Consider the following 21,910-nt stretch of genomic DNA (forward strand, 5'->3'; position numbering starts at 1 on the left):
CATGACAGAACATTGAAAAGGCTATACTTTTAGCAAGATTAACCTGGACATGAGATTACAGGAGAAAAAGACTTGCAAAAAGATCATTCAGGAGTCAGGTATTTTCAGTATTGGAAGAAGGGGTTGGTAAGAGTGAACAAAGCTTGGGGCAACGGGAATGCAAAGAAGAGAATCCAAGAGATAAGACTTAGTGAACTTTGCATTAGTAGAAGGTTAGGTAAAGGAAGAGTAAGGAGTAAGTCAAAGATGACTGGAAGTTATTTAGGGTTACAAACATGAGAAGTAATAATATTATATGCTAGGCACCATGAGACATATAACACATTAATTGTCCCACAAGTTTTATGTGTATCTATTTTATAGATAGGGAAACCTAAGTTCAGAGTGACTAATTTGTTTTGCTAATAAGTTTTTTAGGCAGCCCTGACATATAGGCTTATTTGACTATAGAGATAAGAGGTTATCACAGTGTTGAAAAGCCTACAGCCTGCTGTCATCTGCCTGGGAAAATAGCTTTACCATTTACAAGCTGCAGAGTTCTGACAAGTTGCTTAATCTTTCGGTGCTTCAGTTTTCTCACCTCTGAAATGCAGATGATTAACGACTTCATAGAGTTGTAATGAGGATTAAGTGAGACAATGCATGTAGAGCACTGTTAATAGTGCTTAGAAAATAGTGAGGCCTCACCATCACCCTGATACCAAAACCAGACAAAGATACTACAAAAAAAGAAAATTACAGACCAGTATCACTGATGAATACAGATGCAAAAATCCTCAAGAAAATACTAGCAAACAGAATCCAACAACACATTAAAAGGATCACACACCATGATCAAGTGGGATTTATCCCAGGGATGCAAGGATTCTTCAGTATACGCAAATCAATCAATGTGATACACCATATTAACAAATTAAAGAATAAAAACCATATGATCATCTCAATAGATGCAGAAAAAGCTTTTGACAAAATTCAACACCCATTTATGATAAAAACTCTCCAGAAAGTGGGCATAGAGGGAACCTACCTCAACATAATAAAGGCCATATCCAACAAACCCACAGCAAACATCATTCTCAATAGTGAAAAACTGAAAGCATTTCCTCTAAGATCAGGAACACGATAAGGATGTCCACTCTCACCACTAATATTCAACATAGTTTTAGAAGTCCTAGTGATGGCAATCAGAGAAGAAAAAGAAATAAAAGGAATACAAATTGGAAAAGAAGTAAAACTGTCACTGTTTGCAGATGACATGATACTATACATAGAGAATCCTAAAGATGCCACCAGAAAACTACTAGAGCTAATCAATGAATTTGGTAAAGTTGCAGGATACAAAATTAATGCACAGAAATCTCTTGCATTCGTATACACTAATGATGAAAAATCTGAACGAGAAATTAAGGCAACACTCCAATTTACCATTACAACAAAAAGAATAAAATACCGAGGAATAAACCAACCTAGGGAGACAAAAGACCTGTATGCAGAGAACTATAAGACACTGATGAAAGAAATTAAAGATGATACCAACAGATGGAGAGATATACCATGTTCTTGAATTGGAAGAATCAACATTGTGAAAATAACTATACTACCCAAAGAAATCTACAGATTCAATGCAATCCCTATCAAATTACCAACGGCATTTTTTACAGAACTAGAACAAAAAATCTTAAAATTTGTATGGAGACACAAAAGACCCCGAAGAGGCAAAGCAGTCTTGAGGGAAAAAAACGCAGCTGGAGGAATCAGACTCTCTGACTTCAGACTATACTACAAAGCTACAGTAATCAAGACAACATGGTTCTGGCACAAAAAGAGAAAATAGATCAATGGAACAAGATAGAAAACCCAGAGATAAACCCACACACCTATGGTCAACTAATCTATGACAAAGGAGGCAAGGATATACAATGGAGAAAAGACAGTCTCTTCAATAAGTGGTGCTGGGAAAACTGGACAGCTACATGTAAAAGAATGAAATTAGAACACTCCATAACACCATACACAAAAATAAACTCAAAATGGATTAGTGACCTAAATGTAAGACCAGACACTACAAAACTCTTAGAGGAAAACATAAGAAGAACACTCTTTGACATAAATCACAGCAAGATCCTTATTGATCCACCTCCTAGAGTAATGGAAATAAAAACAAAACAAACAAAAACAAACAAAAAAGAAAATAGCAAGGCCTCAATGTGTTTGCCATTATTTTATTAGTACAATATGTTAGTGTCATTAACATAGGGAAGACCCAGTTTTGGAAGAAAAAATATAACAAGATGAGTTGGAGGTGGCTTCTAAGTGGGTATTTTACAAGAAATGAAAATAAAAGACAAATGCAAAAAAGACAGGTTATAGAAATACCTGTTTTTAAGTCAAGAAATACCTATTTTAGGGGCTTCCCTGGTGGCGCAGTGGTTGAGAGTCCGCCTGCCGACGCAGGGGACGCAGGTTCGTGCCCCGGTCTGGGAGGATCCTGCCTGCCGCGCAGCACCTGGGCCTGTGAGCCGTGGCCACTGGGCCTGCGCGTCCGGAGCCTGTGCTCCGCAGTGGGAGAGGCCACAACGGTGAGAGGCCCGCGTATCACAAAAAAAAAAAAAAAAGGAAATACCTATTTTATTTTCAAGAGGTTACAAAAATAACTACTTGATAGTCATAGGCCTGGATAACATAAATTATTCATAGAATTTTTGTCATTCACAAATCCTGATCATAAAGATATTTCCTGTGCCATGATTTTATAAAATTTCTACTTACTTTGTGTAAGATACTATGCTAGATGCTAGAAGTATAAAGAAGGTCCTTTAAAAAAGCTGTAATTTAGGTAGGCAAAGAGAAGATACACAAAGTTATAAAATACAATGACATAGTGTATACCAAGCAAGTAATACAAACAAACAAAAAAGAATCATAGAAGTTCAAAAAAGACTGAAGTTCCTATGGGTTGTGACAGGCTAAGAAGATAGATAAAGTGTGCCTAGGACCTTGAAGGAAGGTTAAAATTTAGGTAAGAAAGAGAAAGCTGAGAGGAGTGGGATACTCCTGGCAGAAAGAGCACAATGAACATGGCAGACAGAACACACATGGCATGATTCAGGGATACCAAAAAGAGCAGCTTATTTTGAACAACAAATTTGTATAAAAAGAAATAGAGAAAGGACTGAAAATTTTTTGTCAAGTTCTAAAGTGCTCAGGATACTGGTTGAAGAATTATATTTCACTGCATAAGCAAATAACTGTTTCTTTCTCTCCTAGCATCAGACTTCCATAACTGAATAATCTACTTCTAAAGACTAAATTTGTTTTGGAATTACTTTTCTATCCTTTGCTTCTTTCATCTTATAAGCTAGCAAACACTGTGTAATTAGGAAAAACCTTCACATATTTGCTGCCACTAATGCTTTCTTGTTGAAGAGATTTTTTTTAAGTTTCTTAGTATTTTCAGTTTCAAGGAAATGTTTTATTTTAGAAAAGTTTTTTTCAAGTAATTGAACCCCATTAAAAGAAGAAAACTCAAATCTGATCATGAATAGGTAAGGTAAACACATTAGTTTTTCAACTTAAATTGCCTAGGGCATGATTCCCTGCAATTTTTTGAGAGTTGATAAGTACTTTTCTAGAATTGAAATGTTGTAAATTAAACACTACACTACTATAAAAAGTTCATACTATGAAATATACTGAGGATCAAAATGTATTTACAGTAAAAAGAATATGTGAACTAACCTCACTACTGAAACCTTTAGTCTAGTTTAGGCATGATAAAAAATCATACTTAAAAATTTATGCATATTCAATTCTAGAAAGTTTAATTCACTGCAATACCACATAACATGCAAACATATATGCATATATTTTCTAAAACTCAGGTTTCTTTCTTCCCTTTCTCTAACTTGTTATCAATTGCTTTACAGTAATACTTACCCTAATATTCTATTCATTCCATGTCTAGCAGCATAGTGTAATGGCGTATTGTGCTGGTAGGGCTCCCCATAAGATGTATTTGGATCAAGGGATTCTTTTAGCTGAGGGTTGTTTTCATATATTTGGCAGGCCAGGTTTTCATCACCATTGATGAGTGCTTTACGGAATTTGGTGGTTGTATTTCCCATGTTTTGTTTTTTTCTGATAGGTAGTGGCACTTTTTCCTTCCCCCTTCAGCCACTTCTTGAATGCTTCTACAACATGTTTCACATTCTAATGGAGGAAAAAATTATTAAATTAGATTGTGACAAGCTAATTATGAAGCAGTATCCTAAAGAAACAATATCATAATTAGGAACACTAATAAAATCTAGGAAGCATAGGTAAGGGAACAAATTACACTAAATTTACCAAATTTATCTTAACAGGCAAAAAGTCTCAAAATTTTAATGTTACCCCAATTAACTTGTTAAACTGTAACATTGTTCCACACAGAAACTGTTAAGGTTTCACAGGCTGCATTTTATACTATAAAAGTTACCTACATATATGTGCTTTTCAATTCTCTCCTTCACATAAGCAGGAAATGAGCCTGATTAAAATCTATGGATGAATACACTTAAATCCCTGTATAAATTATATATAAATCTGACTCAGCCAATGTGTAGGATAGTGAAAAATGAAGGAAATCTTCCTCATATAAGAACTCCAGAGAAGCAAGAATTACAATGCTGCAGCCTATGGAACAAAAACCACATTCACAGAAAGACAGACAAAATGAAAAAGCAGAGGGCTATGTACCAGATGAAAGAACAAGATAAAACCCCACAAAAAGAACTAAATGAAATGGAGACAGGCAACTTTCCAGAAAAAGAATTCAGAATAATGATACTGAAGATCAGCCAGGACCACAGAAAAAGAATGGATGCCAAGATCGAGAAGATGCAAGAAATGTTTAACAAAGACCTAGAAGAATTAAAGAACAAAGAAACAGAGATGAACAATACAATAACTGAAATGAAAACTACACTACAAGGAATCAATAGCAGAATAACTGAGGCAGAACAACAGATAAGTGACCTGAAAGACAGAATGGTGGAATTCACTGCTGCAGACAAGAATAAAAAAAAAAGAATGAAAAGAAATGAAGACAGCCTAACAGACCTATGGGACAACATTAAATGCAGTAACATTCGCATTATAGGGCTACCAGAAGGAGAAGAGAGAGAGAAAGTACCAGAGAAAATATTTGGAGAGATTATAGTCAAAAACTTCCCTAACATGGGAAAGGAAATAGCCATCCAAGTCCAGGAAGTACAGAGAGCCTAATACAGGATAAACCCAAGGAGAAACATGCTGAGAGACACAGCGATCAAACTGGCAAAAACTAAAGACAAAGAAAGATGATTAAAAGCAGCAAGGGAAAAATGACAAAATAACATAAAAGGGAACTTCCATAAGATTAACAGCTGATTTCTCAGCAGAAACTCTACAAGCCAGAAGGAAGTGGCATGATATACTTAAAGTGATGAAAGGGAAGAACCTACAACCAAGATTACTCTACCTGGCAAGGATCTCATTCAGATTTCATGGAGAAATCAAAAGCTTTACAGGCAAGCAAAAGCTAATAGAATTCAGCCCCACCAAACCAGCTCTACAACAAATGCTAAAGGAATTTCTCTAAGTGGGAAACACAAGAGAAGAAAAGGACCTACAAAAACAAACCCAAAACAATTAAGAAAATGGTAGTAGGAACATACATATCGATAATTACCTTAAACGTGAATGGATTAAATGCTCCAACCAAAAGACACAGGCTTGCTGAATGGATACAAAAACAAGACCCATCTACATGCTGTCTACAAGAGACCCACTTCAGACGTAGGGACACATTCAGACTGAAAGTGAGGGGATGGAAAAAGATATTCCATGCAAATGGAAATCAAAAGAAAGCTAGAGTAGCTACACTCATATCAGATAAAATAGACTTTAAAATAAAGAATATTACAAGAGATAAGGACGGACACTAGATAATGATCAGGAGATCAATCCAAGAAGAAGATATAACAATTATAAATATAGATGTACCCAACATAGGAGCACCTCAATACATAAGGCAACTACTAACAGCTCTAAAAGACAAAATCGACAGTAACACAATAACAGTGGGGGACTTTAACACCTCACTTACACCAATGGACAGATCATCGAAAATGAAAATAAATAAGGAAACAGAAGCTTTAAATGACACAATAGACCAGATAGATTTAACTGATATTTATAGGACATTCCATCCAAAAACAGCAGATTGCACTTTCTTCTCAAGGGCACATGGATCATTCTCTAGGATAGATCACATCTGGGGTTACAAATCAAGCCTCAGTAAATTTAAGAAAACTGAAATCATATCAAGCATCTTTTCTGACCACACGTTATGAGATCAGAAATGAATTACAGGGAAGAAAACATAAAAAATGCAAACACATGGAGGCTAACCAACATGTTACTAAATAACCAAGAGATCACTGAAGAAATCAGAGAATAAATAAAAAAATACCTAGAGGCAAATGACAATGAAAACACAATGCTCCAAAACCTATAGGATGCAGCAAAAGCAGTTCTAAGAGGGAAGTCTATAACTATACAAGCCTACCTCAAAAAAAAAGTAAAATCTCAAATAAACAACCTAACCTTACACCTAAAGGAACTTGATAAAGAAGAACAATAAAACCCAAAGTTAGCAGAAGGAAAGAAATCATAAAGATCAGAGCAGAAATAAATGAAACAGAAACAAAAAAAACAATAGCAAAGATCAATAAAACTAAAAGCTGGTTCTTTGAAAAGATAAACAAAATTGATAAACCATTAGCCAGACTCATCAAGAAAAAGAGGGAGAGGACTGAAGTCAATAAAATTAGAAATGAAAAAGGAGAAGTTCCAACAGACACTGCAGAAATACAAAGCATCCTAAAGACTACCACAAGCAACTCTATGCCAATAAAATGGACAACCTGGAAGAAATGGACAAATTCTTACAAAGGTATAACCTTCCAAGACTGAACCAGGAAGAAACGGAAAATATGAACAGACCAATCACAAGTAATGAAATTGAAACTGTGATTAAAAATCTTCCAGCAAACAAAAGTACAGGACCAGATGGCTTCACAGGTGAATTCTATCAAACATTTAGAGAAGAGCTAACACCCACCCTTCTCAAACTCTTCCAAAAACCTGCAGAGGAAGGAACACTCCCAAACTCATTCTATGAGGCCACTATCACCCTGATACCAAAACCAGACAAAGATACTACAAAAAAAGAATTACAGACCAATGTCACTGACGAATATAGATACAAAAATCCTCAAGGAAATACTAGCAAACAGAATCCAACAACACATTAAAAGGATCATACACCATGATCAAGTGGGATTTGTCCCAGGGATGCAAGGATTCTTCAATATATGCAAATCAACCAATGTGATACACCATATTAACAAATTGAAGAATAAAAACCATGATCATCTCAACAGATGCAGAAAAAGCTTTTGACAAAATTCTACACCAGTTGATGATGGTAAAAAGTCTCCAGACAGTGGGCATAGAGGGAACCTACCTCAACATAATAAAGGCCATATACGACAAACGCACAGCAAACATTCTCAATGGTGAAAAACTGAAAGCATTTCCTCTAAGATCAGGAAGAAGACAAAGTTGTCTACTTTTGCCACTATTATTCAACATAGTTTTGGAAGTCCTAGCTACGGCAATCAGAGAAGAAAAGAAATAAAAGGAATACACATTGGAAAAGAAGTAAAACTGTCACTGTTTGCAGATGACATGATACTATACATAGAGAGTCCTGAAAATGCCACCAGAAAACTACTAGAGCTAATCAATGAATTTGGTAAAGTTGCAGGATACAAATTTAATGCACAGAAATCTCCTGCATTTGTATACACTAATGATGAAAAATCTGAAAGAGAAATTACGAAAACACTCCCATTTACCATTGCAACAAAAAGAATAAAATACCTAGGAATAAACCTACCCAGGGAAACAAAAGACCTGTATGCAGAAAACTATAAGACACTGATGAAAGAAATTAAAGATGATACCAACAGATGGAGAGATATACCACATTCATGGATTGGAAGAATCAATATTGTGAAAATGACTATACTACCCAAAGTAATCTAGAGGTTCAATGAAATCCCTATCAAATTACCAATGGCATTTTTTACAGAACTAGAACTAAAAACCTTAAAATGTGTATGGAGACATAAAAGACCCTGAACAGCCAAAGCAGTCTTGAGGGAAAAAAACGCAGCTGGAGGAATCAGACTCCCTGACTTCATACTATACTATAACGCTACAGTAATCAAGACAGTATGGTACTGGTACAAAAACAGAAACATAGATCAATGGAACAAGATAGAAAGCCCAGAGATAAACCATGCACCTATGGTCAACTAATCTATGACAAAGGAGGCAAGGATATACAATGGAAAAAAGACAGTCTCTTCAATAAGTGGTGCAGGGAAAAGTGGACAGCTTCATATAAAAGAATGTAATTAGAACACTGCCTAACACCATACACAAAAATAAACTCAAAATGGATTAGAGACCTAAATGTAAGACCAGACACTATAAAACTCCTAAAGGAAAACATAGGAAGGACACTCTGACATAAATCACAGCAAGATCTTTTTTGATCCACCTCGTAGAGTAATGGAAATAAAAACAAATATAAACAAATGGGACCTAATGAAACTTCAAAGCTTTTGCACAGCAAAGGAAACCATAAACAAGACGAGAAGACAACCCTCAGAATGGGAGAAAATATTTGCAAACGAATCAATGGACAAAGGATTAATCTCCAAAATACATAAACAGCTCCTGCAACTCAATATTAAAAAAACAAGCAACCCAATCCAAAAATGGGCAGAAGACCTAAATAGACATTTCTCCAAAGAAGATATACACATGGCCAAGAAGCACATGAAAAGCTGCTCAACATCATTAATTATTATAGAAATGCAAATCAAAACCACAATGAGGTATCACCTCACACCAGTTAGAATGGTCATCATTAGAAAATCTACGAACAACAAATGCTGGAAAGGGTGTGGAGAAAAGGGAACCCTCTTGCACTGTTGGTGGGAATGTATATTGATACAGCCACTATGGAGAACAGTATGGATGTTCCTTAAAAAACTAAAAATAGAATTATCATATGACCCAGCAATCTCACTACTGGGCACATACCCAGAGAAAACCGTAATTCAAAAAGACACATCCACCCCAATATTCATTGCAACACTATTTACAATAGCCAGGTCATGGAAGCAACGTAAATGCCCATCGAAAGATGAATGGATAAAGATGTGGTACCTATATACAATGTATATTACTCAGCCATAAAAAGGAGTGAAATTGGTTCACTTGTAGCGACATAGATACATCTAGAGACTGTCATACAGAGTGAAGTAAGTCAGAAAGAGAAAAACAAATAACGTATATTAACACATATATGTAGAACCTAGAAAAATGGTACAGATGAATCAGTTTGCAGGGCAGAAATTGAGACACAGATATAGAGAACAAACGTATGGACACCAAGGGGGGAAAGCGGAGGGTGGTGGTGGTGGTGGTGTTGTGATGAATTGGGAGATTGGGATTGACATGTATACACTGATGTGTATAAAATGGATGACTAATAAGAACCTGCTGTATAAAAAAATAAATAAAATTAAATTTAAAAAAAAGTCTACAATGAATGCTGAAGAGGGTGTGCAAAAAAGGGAGACATCCTACACTGGTGTTGGGAATGTAAACTGGTACAGCCACTGTGGAGAACAGTATGGAGGTTCCTTAAAAAACTAAAAACAGAACTACCATATGATCCAGCCATCCCACTTCTGAGCATATATCCAGAGAAAACGCTGTTCAAAAATATACACGCACCTCAATGTTTATTGCAGCACTATTTACAATAGCCAAGACATGGAAGCAACCTAAATGTCCATTGACAGAAATGGATAAAGAAGATGTGGTACACGTATACAATGGAATATTACTCAGCCATCAAGAAGAATGAAATAATACCATTTGCAGCAACATGGATAGACCTAGAGATTATCATACCAAGTGAAGTAAGTCAGGCAGAGAAAGTATCTATGATATCACTTATATGTGGAATCTAAACAAATGATACAAATGAACTTACAAAAACAGCAACAGACTCACAGACTTTGAAAACAAACTTAGGTTTACCAAAGGGGAAAAGTTGGCGGGGGGGAGATAAATTAGGAGTTTGGGATTAACAGATACACAATACCATATATAAAATAGATAATAAACAAGCACCTACTGTATAGCACAGGGAACTCTACTCAATATTCTGTAATAACCTATATGGGAAAGGAATCTGGAAAAGAATGGATATATGTATAACTGAACCACTTTGCTGTACACCTGAAACTATCACAACATTGTAAATCAATTATACCCCAATATCAGATAAAAATTAAGAAAGGTTGACATCAACAGACTAAAAAAAAAAAAACTCACATGATCATACCAATAGATGCAGAAAAAGCATTCGACAAAATCCAACACCCATTCATGATTTTGTAAACTCTAGATAAAGAAGGAATAGAGGGGAACTATCTCAACTTGATAAAGAGGTAACATCAAACTTAAAGGTGAGAAACCCAAAGCTTTCCCACTAAGAACAGATACAAGGCAAGGATGACCCTCTCACTACTCCTTTTCAATATCACACTGGAGGTTATAGACAATGCAATAAGATGACAAAAGGAAACAAATGGTATACAGATTGGGAAGGAAAAAGTAAAACTGCCTTTGTAGATGACATGATCATCTATGCAGAAAGTCCAAAAGAATGGACAAAAACTGAACAGTGATACTTCATTGTTCAGCAATACAAGTGAAATTTTAAGTAAAAACACAATACTGTTTACATAACCATCTAGAAAATGAAATGCTTAGGTATAAATCTAACAAAATATATGCGAGATCTATATTAAAAAAAACTACAAAACTCTGATGAATGAAATCAAAGAACTGAAAAATAGTGAGATATTCCCCATTCATGGATAGGAAGGCTCAGTATTGTCAAGATGTCAATTATTCCCAAATTGATCTACAGACTCAATATAATCCCAATCAAAATTCCAGCAAGTTACTTTGTGAATATTGACAAACTGATTCTACAGCTTCTCTGGAGAGAAAATAGACCCAAAATAGTCAACACAATACTGAAGCAGAAGAACAAAGTTGAAAGATTAATGCTACCCGACTTGAAGACTTCCTGTAAAGCTAGAATAATCAAGACAGTGTGGTACTGGTGAAAGAATAGACAAGTAAGTCAACAAAACAGAACAGAAAGCCCAGAAACAGACCCACATAAATAAGTTAAATGATCTTTGACAAGGAGCAAAGGCAATACAAGGGAGCAAAAATAGTCTCTTCAACATATGGTGCTGGAATAACTAGACATCCACATGCAAAATAAAAACCCCATGGGGACCTCCCTCGCGGCCCAGTGGTTAAGACTCCATGCTCCCAATGCAGGGGGCCTGGGTTCAATCCCTGGTTGGGGAACTAGATCCTGTGTGCCACAACTAAAAGACCACGCATGCCACAATGAAGATTCCGCATTCGGCAACAAAGATCCTGCGTGCCATGACTAAGACCTAGTGCAGCTAGCTAGCTAAATAAATAAATAAATAAATAAATAAATAAAATAATAAAAGAAAAAGAAAACGCCCCACAAATCTAGAACCTTGCACCCTTCACAAAAAATTAACTCAAACTGGATCACAGAGCTAAATTTAATTAACTCAAAATGGATTACAGAGCTAAATTTAAACTCAAAATCATAAAACTTCCAGAAGATAACAGGATAAAACCTAGATGACATTGGGGATAGCAATGACTTTTTAGATGCAACATCAAAGGCATGAGCCATGAAAGAAATAATGGATAAGCAGGAGTTCATTAAAATTAAAACCTTCTGCTCTGTGAAAAGCAACATCAAGAAAATGAGAAGACAAGCCAGACTGGAAGAAAATATCTGCAGAAGACACATATAGTGAATTGTTATCCTAAATACACAAAGAACTCTTAAAACTCAACAATAAAAATAATCTGATTTTAAAAATGGGCTAAAGATCTTAAAAGAGTCACCTCACCAAAGAAGATATACAGGTGGCAGATGAGTACATTTATATTCCACATCATATGTCATGAGGGAATACAAATTAGAATGAGATACATACCTATTAGAATGGCCAAAATCTGGAACACGGACAACATCAAAGGCTGACAAGGATACAGAACAAGAGGAACTTGCATTCATTACTGATGGGAATGCAAAATGGTACCATCACTTTGGAAGATAGTGTGGTGGTTTCTTACAAATCTAAATATATTCTTCCCATAATCCAGTAATCACACTCCTTGGTATGTACCCAAAGGTGTTGAAAACTTACATCCACACAAAAACCTACACACTGCTATTTATAGCAGCTGTATTTGTAACTGCCAAAACTTGGGAGAAAATAAGATGCCCTTCAGTAGATAAATGAATAAATTAACTGTGGTACATCCAGACAATGGAATAGTATTCAGCATTATAAAGAAATGAGCTACCAAGCCATGAAAACACATAGAGGAACCCTAATTGCACATTACTAAGTAAGAGAAGCCAACCTGAAAAGGCTACAGACTACAAGATTCCAACTATATGACATTCTGGGAAAGATAAAACTATCCACAGGTTTAAAAAGATGATTAACAGTGTTAGGGGCAGGGGAAGGATGAATAGAGGGAGTACAGCAAATTTTTAGGGTATTGGAAGTACTCTGTATATTATAATAATGGATATATATCGTTATACATTTGTCCAAACCTATAGAATGTAAAACACCAAGAGTGAACCCAAAGGTAAGCTATGGACTTTGAGTGATTTGTCGTGCTGACGTAGGTTCACCAACTCAACAAATGTACCATTCTAGTGAGTAATACTGATAACAGAGGAGGCCACGCATGTGTGGGCATAGGGGATAGATAGGAAGTCTCTGTATCGTTCTTTCAATTTTGCTGTGAACCTAAAAAGCACTTTTAAAAATTCTTTTAAAAAAGAGACTTGAATCCTAATCTTTATGTTAATCTCTTGGCATTTGCTTCCTTGACAATACAATGAACATGAATTATTGTGATAAATAAAACTGTAAGTGAAGTATTTAGCACAGTAGCTAATACAGAAATAATTTTATAAATCTGTGTACTTTCCCCTGTGTATGTGTTTTCCCCCCAGAAGCCTTTTTATCCTTAATTATTGGTTCATAACTTTAGGACAGTTGAAAGGGGGAGAAATCTAACCACCAGATAAGTTATGAATGACTGTCCAAACCTAAGCTGTGAGACAACTTCCAAGTAGTATCTTAACATTACCTCCTTGTAATTCATTTCTGAATAGTACTGGAAATGAAAGTTACTTAAGCTAAACCAATACACGTGAATTAAAACAAATCAAACAGAAAAGACAAAGAAATATATACCAAGCACACACTAAAATTTTAAATAGGATAAATCTGTGTTAGCCTTTTACGACCACTAAGTTAAGGAATCTGAATAACATTAAATGAGATTTCTAAAATTTATAGGGAACTCATGGAACAATCAATCCAAACCCACATTCACTTCTGGTATGTTTGTGTGATATAGTTTCCATAATGAAGGGATGTTTTACCTCACTTGAAAAATGTTAGTTCATTTTAAACAAAAATTTTCACACTTATAAACAATGACAAATATGCTTATGATATTACTCAATATTGTTAAAAAGGTTGATTTCCCATTGTCAAGATTCTAGTTTTAATTCATGGTGTCTGCCCACTGGAAATTCAACACTAAGAGGAAATAAATTATTTTTATACAAACTAATGTTCTCTCAAGGTTTTCCTATTAAGAGATGAGCTTAAAACAAAACTTCATGATGATTCTTACAATTTACGTTATTAATTTAAGAAACCTCTAGAAAAAAATTTTAAAATTAGAAAGGATGATTCTGTCAAAAAGGAAAGATGTGAAAAAAAATTAGAAATTACAACACTGAAAAGTACATGAATACATAAAATCTATGACTTTAAACAGTATGTTATAAATATACATCACTAGTATTAGAATTATACTAGCACATAAAGGATTCTTTTAATAATATTATAGTATTTTCATTTATTATGTTCAGTATAAGTCATAAGTATGAGATTGTATGGTCTTTCTAATTTCTGAAACTGTGTGTGCATGTCAAAAACTGAATCAAATTCCAATATTAGGAGTTTTAAGCTTTGTTATATTTACAGATAAACATCTAATCTCTGGGTACTGGAAAGTTATTAGCACCCTATTACAGAGAAAAATGTCAAGAGAAGTGGAAAGAACAAAAGAAGGGAAGCTGCCAATTTTCTTCTGATGTCATAGTCTTTTTATTCACAATAAACTATTTGAAGATCATCAATAGGGACAAGGATGAGTGACTGATTAACCTCTGATGTCACCATCTTACTTAAATAGTGAAGTGAGAGAGAAACCCAGGGGGTAATAACAATGCTTGGAGCTTTACTTAACTCCATCATTCTCTAGACACAAGTGAGATAAATGAAAGCATCACTGTTATTCTATTCCACAAATATAAAATGGATTCCTTCAAGAAAATTTCATTTTCAGTTCCTTGTATGGAACTCACAAACTAATTTTAGAAATAATTTTGAACTGGTTCATTTCCTTTCTGGACCATATGTAAAGATGGTTATTACAATGCATGAAAATTTATAAACTAAGTGTTCATAACTCAAGAAACCACAGAATTACAGTCCCCTCAAAAAAAGAAAAACCATTAGAAATATCTATAATGCAATAAATGAGTTACACTACAAAATAAAATCATAAAGAGTTTTAAGTTCTAAAAAGTTTTTTCAGTATCTCTTATAAACTAGTCAAGTAAAAAGAGTATTTTTAAATTTTCAATTTAAGGGGACAGCATACTTCTAGTACATTCTGAAATATATGGAAGAAAATTATTCTAATACTAAAACAAAAAAGTACTTCAATTACTTTCAAATTTTAAATACCGAAAAAACTATGAACAAATGTTTCTCTGTTTAGGTTCCAATTAAGTAAATTATGGTAAATCCACTCAACAGAATGCTAGAATACAACCATTAAAATCATTTTTACAACTTTATGTGGAAAAATGCTTTTACAATAAATAAATAAGGTTACATATACTATCGTCACAGCAAAATAAAAAATATGCATCCATAGAAAAATGACTAAGGAAATATATACTACACTGCTAACTCTGAATGATAGAACCATGCCAACTGTATTTGGAATTCTTCCTCTGTTGTTTTTGGCATTAAAAAAAAAGTATTTAAAAATAGATCTAATAATAATGGACATAAAGGGAGAAATTGACAAGAATACAGTAATAATAGGATTTTAACACCCCACCTACCATCAATGGATAGATTATGCAGACAGAAAATCAGTAAAGAAACAGTGGCATTAACTGACATATTAGAGCAGTTGTAGTTAACAGGTATCTACAGAACATTCCAACCCAAAACAGCAAAATACATATTCATTTCAAGTTTACATGGAATGTTCTCCAGGATAGGTCACATGCTAGGCCACAAAACAATTCTCAACAAATTTAAAAGGACAGAAATTATATCAAGCATCTTTTTTCACCTCAACAGTAAGAAACTACAAGTCAATTACAGGAAGAAAAATGGGAAAAACAAAAATACATAGAGACTAAACAACATGCTTCCACAAAACCAATGGGTGAATGAAGAAATCAAAAAGAAAATAGGAAAACACCTTGAGACAAATGAAAATTAAAACACAACTTTCCAAAATTTATGGGATGTAGCAAAAGCAGTTCTAAGAGAGAAGTTTATAGCAATATAGGTACCTCAAGAAACAAGAAAAATCTCGAATAAACAACCTAAACTACCATTTAAAGGAATTAGAAAAAGAACAAACAAAGCTGAAAGTCATCAGAAGTCAGGAAACAATAAAGATCAGAGAGGAAATAAATAAAAGAGAGGACCCCCCCACACCCCCAAAAAAGAAAAGATCAATGAAACCAGGAGCTGGTGTTTTTGAAAAGATAAACAAAATTGATAAGCCTTTAGCCGGGCTCATTAAGAAAAAAAGAGAGAGGACCCAAATAACAAAATAAGAAGTGAAATAGGAGACATTACAACCAATGTCACAGAAATATAAACAATCATAATAGAATACTATGAACAGTTACATGCCAAAAAATTCAACAACGTAGAAGGAATGGATAAATTCCTAGAAACATACTATCTTCCAAAATTGAATCATAAAGAAATAAATAATATGAATAGACTGATTACTAGTATTAAAACTGAATCAGTAATCAAAAATCTCCCAAAAAACAAAAGTCCAGGACCAGACACCTTCACAGGGGAATTCTACCAAACAGGTAAAGAAGAGTTAATACTTAGCTTTCTCAAATTATTCCAAAAAACTAAAGAGGAGATCACACTCCCAAATCCATTCTATGAGGCCACCAGTACCCAGATACCAAAATCAGGCAGACACCATGAAAAAGAAAATTACTTCAGTATCCTTGATGTATACAGGCACAAAAATCCTAAACAAAATATTAGCAAACCAAATTTAAAAACATATAAAAAGGATCATAAACCATGGTAAAGTGGGATTTATTCCAGGGACGCAAGGATGGTTCACTATCTGTAAATCAAACAATAAGGTACACCACATTAACAAAACAAAGAATAAAAATCATATGATCATCTCAACAGATGCAGAAAAAGCACTTGACAAAATTCAACACCAATTCATGATAAAAATGCTCAACAAAGTTGGTACAGAGGTAACATATCTCACCATAGTAAAGGCCATTTATGACAAACCCACAGCTAACGCATATTCAATGGTGAAAGAGAAAGCAAGAAAACAATCCCAGTTACAACTGCAACAAAAAGAATGAAATACCTAGAGATAAACTCATCAAACACATGAAAGACCTACACCTCTGAAAACTGTAAGACACTGATAAAGGAAACTGAAGATGATACAAATAAATGGAAAGATATTCCACACTCATGGATTGGAAGGACTAATATTGCTTAAATGTCCATAAACCCAAAGCAATCAACAGATTCAAAGCAATCCTTATCAAAAGACCCATGACAATTTTCAGAGAACTACAATATTCCTGAAATTTGTAAAGAAGCACGCAAGACCCCAAATAGTCAAAGTAATCTTGAGAAAAAAGAACAAAGCTGGAGGTATCACACTCCTGAACGTCAGAATATGCTACAAAGCTACAGTAATCAAAACAGTATGGTAGTGGCACAAAATCAGACATAGATCAATAGAAAAGAATAGAGAGCCCAGAAAGAAACTCATGCACTTATTGTCAATTAATCTACAACAAAGGAGGCAAAAATATACAACAGGGAAAAGACAGTCTCTTCAATAAGTAGTGTTGGGAAAACTGGACAGCTAAAAGAATGAAATTAGAACATTTTATCACACCATATACAAAATAACTCAAAATGGATTAAAGACCTGTAACTATAACCTAGAAGAAACTTAAAAGAGAATAGGCAGTACACTCTTTGACATAAATCTTAGACATATTTTTTTGGATCTGTCTTCTCAGGCAAGAGAAACAAAAGCAAAAATAAATGAGACCTAATTAAACTTAAAAATTTCTGCACAGCAAGGGAAACCATCAACAAAACGAAAAGACTACCTACTGAATAGGAGAATGTATTTGCAAATGATATGTCTGATAAGGGGTTAATGTCCAAAATATACAAGTAGCCAATATAACTCAATATTAAAAAAGCAACAACCCAATTAAAGAAAGGGCAGAAGACCTCAACAGACATTTTTCCAAAGAAGACATACAGATGGCCAACAGGCACATGAAAAGATCCTCAATGTCACTAATCACCAGGGAAATGCAAATCAAAACTACAATGAGATATCATCTCACACATGTCAGAATAGCTATCATCAAAAAGACAACAATAAATGCTGGTGAGGATGTGGAGAAAGGGACCCTTAGTTCACTGCTGGTGGGAATGTAAACTGGTACAGCCACTATGGAAAACAGTATGGAAGTTCTTCAAAAGACTAAATATAGACCCATATGATCCAACAATTCTATTCCTGGGTATATGTCCAAAGAAAATGAAAACACTAATTTCAAAAGATATATACACTTCAATATCATAGCAGCATTATTTACAATAGCCAAGACATGGAAGCAACCAAAGTGTCCATCAACAAATGAATGGATAAAGAAGATGTGGTAATGAATATATAATGGAATATTAGTCATAAAAAAGAATGAAATTTTGCCATTTGCAACAATGTGGATAGACTTGGAGGGTATTACGCTCAGTGAAGTAAGCCAGAGAAAGACAAATACTGTATGTTTTCACTTATACGTGGAATCTAAAAATTAAAACGAACAAATGCATATAACAAAACAGAAACACACTCATGCATACAGAGAACAAACTAGTGGTTTCCAGAGGGTGGAACGGCAAGATAGAGAAAGGGGATTAAGAGGTGCAAACTATTAGGTATAAAATAAATAAGATGCAAGGGTGTAATGTACAGTACAGGAAATATAACCAATATTTAATAATAACCTTAAATAGATTATAATCCATAAAATACCAAATCATTATACTGTATACTTGAAATTGTAAATCAACTATACTTCAATAAAAAATAAAACTAGATCTAATTAAGGGTGTGGTGTTTGAAAGAAATAATACACAAGATTCAAGATTTAGATTATATATTACATAATTATAAGTTAATAATTTATAATTATATATAAATTATTATAAAATATAAATTCTATTTACAGTTAGTGTCAAAAATATACTTACCACTAAATTGAACAGAAGATGTGTAAGACTTCTATGCTGAAACAAATGTTGGGATTAAAGATCTAAATAAATGGACAAAGGGAGAAAAAGAATAGATGAGGAAGATTAAGAGGTACAAACTTCCAGTTGCTAAATAAATGAATCATTGATATGAAATGTACAGTGTGGGGAATATAGTCAATAACTACATAATATCTTTGTATGATGACATATGATAATTAGACTTATCACGGTGATCAGTTTGAAAGGTATAGAAATTTCAAATCACTATGTTGTGTAACAGGAACTAGCAGTGTTGTAGGTCAATCATTCTTCCAAAACAAACAAACACACAGAAAAAGAGATCAGATTTGTGATTACGGGGGTGGGGGGGTGGGGAGGGGAAGACTGCATGAAGGCAGTCAAAATGTACAAACTTCCAGCTATAAGATAAGAACTAGGGATGTAATGTACAACGTGATAAATATAATCAACACTACTGTATGTTATAGATGAAAGTTGTTAAGAGTAAATTCTAAGAGTTCTCATCACAAGAAAAAAATGTTTCCTATTTCTTTAATTCTGTGTCTACATGAGATGATGGAGGTTCACTAAACTTACTGTGATAACCACTTTATGATGTATGTAAATCAAATCAGTACACTGTAAACCTTAAACTTATACAGTGTTGTATGTCAATTATATCTCAATAAAAGTGGAAGAAAGAGGGTCTTCCCTGGTGGCGCAGTGGTTGAGAGTCTGCCTGCCGATGCAGGGGACGTGGGTTCGTGCCCTGGTCCGGGAAGATCCCACATGCCACGGCGCGGCTAGGCCCGTGAGCCATAGCTGCTGAGCCTGCACGTCCGGAGCCTGTGCTCCGCAACATGAGAGGCCACAACAGTGAGAGGCCTGCGTAACGCAAAAAAAAATAAAGTGGAAGAAAAAAAGGAATGGAGGGAGGGAGGAAGGCAGAGAGGGAGAGAAAGAGAGGGAGAAAGAAAGAGAGAAAGAATGAGAGAGAGAGACAGAGAGGGAGAGAGGGAGGAAGGAAGAAAGGGGTAGATAAACTATGTTCATAGATTGGAAGGCTAAATATAAAACTGCAAAAACCAAAGAATATCCTTAGCAATCTTGAAAAACGGGACAGTCAGACAATTTCATTACCTGATTTCAAGATGGTATAATACTAACCATAAGGTTTAACAAATAGATTAATGGAACAGAATAAGGTCCTCAGAAATAGACTCATATTTCAACAGCATTAAGGTGCCAGGACAATTCAATGGGGGAAAGTTAAGTCCTTTCATCAAATGACACCATGGATAATGGATATCCATATGGAAAAAACTGAACCTTAATCCCTACCTCAGACTACACGTATAAATGGATGCCAGACCTAAGTGTAAAAGCTAAACTCATGAGTTCAGGATCCAGAATGCATTAACAACTTTTACAAAATGATATGAACCAAAAAGCAAAAGAATACAGTGATAGACTGCAATACTGTCCCCAATTATTCACTTCTCTCCCTACAGGAGGACTATATTTCCTTGCCCATTTATACCAGGGTGCGCCATTTGACTTGCTTTGGCCAATGAAATATTAGTAAAAGTAAAGCATGACATTTCGGAACCAAAGCTTTAAGGCCCATCATGTGGTTCTACCACTGCTCCTTTTTGCCACGAGACCTAGGCAGCAGCTTCTCCTTCAGCTTGGGTCCCAGAATGAAGACTTGGAGCAAATCTGAAGCATATCTGCAACTGACATGTAACTGAACAAAAAATAAATTTTTGTTAAGGAGGAACCAAGATGGCGGAGTAGAAGGACGTTCTCTCACTTCCTCTTGAGAGAACACCCGATTCACAACTAGCTGCTGGACAATCATTGACAGGAAGACACTGGAACTCACCAAAAAAGATACCCCACATCCAAAGACAAAGGAGAAGCCACAATGAGACAGTAGGGGGGCAAATGACAGTAAAATCAAATCCCATAACTGCTGGGCGCGTGACTCACAGACTTGAAAACACTTATACCACAAAAGTCCACCCACTGGAGTGAAGGTTCTGAGCCCCAAGTCAGGTTACCCAACCTTGGGATCAGGCAACAGGAGGAGGAATTCCTAGAGGATCAGACTTTGAAGCCTAGTGGGAAATGATGGCAGGACTTGGACAGGACTGAGGGAAACAGAGACTCCACTCTTGGAGGGCACACACAAAATAGTGTATGCACTGGGACCCAGGGGAAGGAGCAGTGATCCCAGGGGAGGCTGAACCAGACCTACATGCTAGTGTTGGAGGGTGTCCTGCAAAGGTGGGGGGTGGCTGTGGCTCACCATGGGGACAAGGACATTGGCAGCAGAAGTTCTGGGAAGTACTCCTTGGCGTGAGCCCTCCCAGAGTCTGCCATAAAGAGCCCAGTTAGGCTCCAGTATTGGGTTGCCTGAGGCCAAACAACCAACAGGGAGGGAACTCAGCACCAACCATCAGCAGTCAAGTGGATTAAAGTTTTACTGAGCTCTGCCCACCAGAGCAACAGTCAGCTCTACCCAGGACCAGTCCCTCCCATCAAGCCTCTTAGATGGCCTCATCCACCAGAGGGCAGAGAGCAGAAGCAAGAAGAACTACACTCGTGCAGCCTGTAGAACAAAAACCACACTCACAGAAAGACAGACAAGATGAAAAGGCAGTGGGCTATGTACCAGATGAAGGAACAAGATAAAACCCCAGAAAAACAACTAAACGAAGTGGAGATAGGAAACCTTCCAGAAAAAGAATTCAGAATAATGATAGTGAAGATGATCTAGGACCTCGGAAAAACAATGGAGGAAAAGACCAAGAAGATGCAAGAAATGTTTAACAAAGACCTAGAAGAATTAAAGAACAAAGAAACAGAGATGAACAATACAGTAACTGAAATAAAACTACACTAGAGGGCTTCCCTGGTGGCGCAGTGGTTGAGAGTCCGCCTGCCGATGCAGGGGACACAGG

General features: G+C 35.5%; 1 protein-coding gene across 1 annotated transcript in view; it reads right to left on the reverse strand.

Annotated features, from left to right (window-relative positions):
• The window catches only part of ANKIB1 (ankyrin repeat and IBR domain containing 1), a 150,317-nt gene that overhangs the window by 83,920 nt on the left and 44,487 nt on the right, over nucleotides 1-21,910 (reverse strand). The window contains exon 2 of the mRNA XM_007461891.1: nucleotides 3,937-4,209. Coding sequence (XP_007461953.1) covers nucleotides 3,937-4,124 — 188 coding nt within the window. The 5' untranslated portion in view covers nucleotides 4,125-4,209. The remainder of the gene's footprint in view (nucleotides 1-3,936; nucleotides 4,210-21,910) is intronic.

The sequence above is a fragment of the Lipotes vexillifer genome, unplaced genomic scaffold (assembly GCF_000442215.2).
Source record: "Lipotes vexillifer unplaced genomic scaffold, Lipotes_vexillifer_v1.1 scaffold663, whole genome shotgun sequence".
Lineage (NCBI taxonomy): Eukaryota > Metazoa > Chordata > Mammalia > Artiodactyla > Lipotidae > Lipotes > Lipotes vexillifer.